Raw genomic sequence first — 868 nt, forward strand, 5'->3', positions numbered from 1 at the left:
CGGCATACCTGCATCAGCATGAATCGGCACGTTGGATTCCTCGGGCTCGGTTCGGCACGTCGGGTCGGTCGGTAGTCTCCTCGTTTGAAGAGTCTTCACCGTCAAACGTCCGCACCGGGTAGGAGACAAGAGGAGCGTCGTCGGCAGCGGGTCGATCAACAGTTTCCTCGTTTAAAGAACCTTCGCCGTCAGATGACTGCACCGGGTAGGACACAAGAGGAGCGCCGTCGGCAGTGGGTCCTTCAACAGTCTCATCCTGCAACGAGCCATCACCGGCGGCCTCCTGAGTTGTGCTAGTAGTCGGGACCTCGTCTTTGGTGGAAGTATTCTGCTCCACAGGCAAGGAGAGATCTGCGGGAGGAATTGAGTCCTCAACTGGTTTACGCTCAGATTCTCCATCGCCATCTGGTGCCCCCACAGTCGATGCATGCACAGCCGGATCCCTTGCGGGCCGGTGAGCATCCTGGTCCGCTTCGGTTGTCGGCAAGTCTATTAAACCGCTTGGCACATTGCACACTGCATCCTTGCCGTCGACAGTGGGTTTCTCAACAGCGTCTCCGTGTAAAGAGCCCTCCTCGGCTGGCTCCCGAGTTGTGGTCGTAGCCGGGTGAACACTGGTAGTTGAGGTGTCACGCTCGGAGAGACCTGCGGCGGCGGCTAAACCTCCAACTGGCTCGTGCTCCATTTCGCCGTCATCAGCACACTTGTCCACGTCTGCTTTCTCACGAACCTCGGCCAAGCCATCGGCGTCAGGAATGTCGGTAGCTTGGAATGACTCGGTTGGCGGCATACCTGCATCACCATGGATCGGCACGTCGGATTCCTCGGCACGGTTCTGCACGTCGGGTCGATCAGCGCCCTTCTCGTT

General features: G+C 58.8%; 1 protein-coding gene across 1 annotated transcript; it reads right to left on the reverse strand.

Annotated features, from left to right (window-relative positions):
* Positions 1-13: 13 nt before the first annotated feature.
* On the reverse strand, positions 14-790 carry GNI_080490 (hypothetical protein; the record flags this gene model as incomplete). The annotated part of the gene is made up of 1 exon (XM_011135694.1): positions 14-790. One exon carries the CDS (start codon positions 788-790, stop codon positions 14-16), a length of 777 nt encoding a protein of 258 aa, XP_011133996.1.
* Between the last annotated feature and the right edge of the window lie 78 nt (positions 791-868).

This window comes from Gregarina niphandrodes (genome assembly GCF_000223845.1).
Source record: "Gregarina niphandrodes unplaced genomic scaffold scaffold00015, whole genome shotgun sequence".
Classification (NCBI taxonomy): domain Eukaryota; phylum Apicomplexa; class Conoidasida; order Eugregarinorida; family Gregarinidae; genus Gregarina; species Gregarina niphandrodes.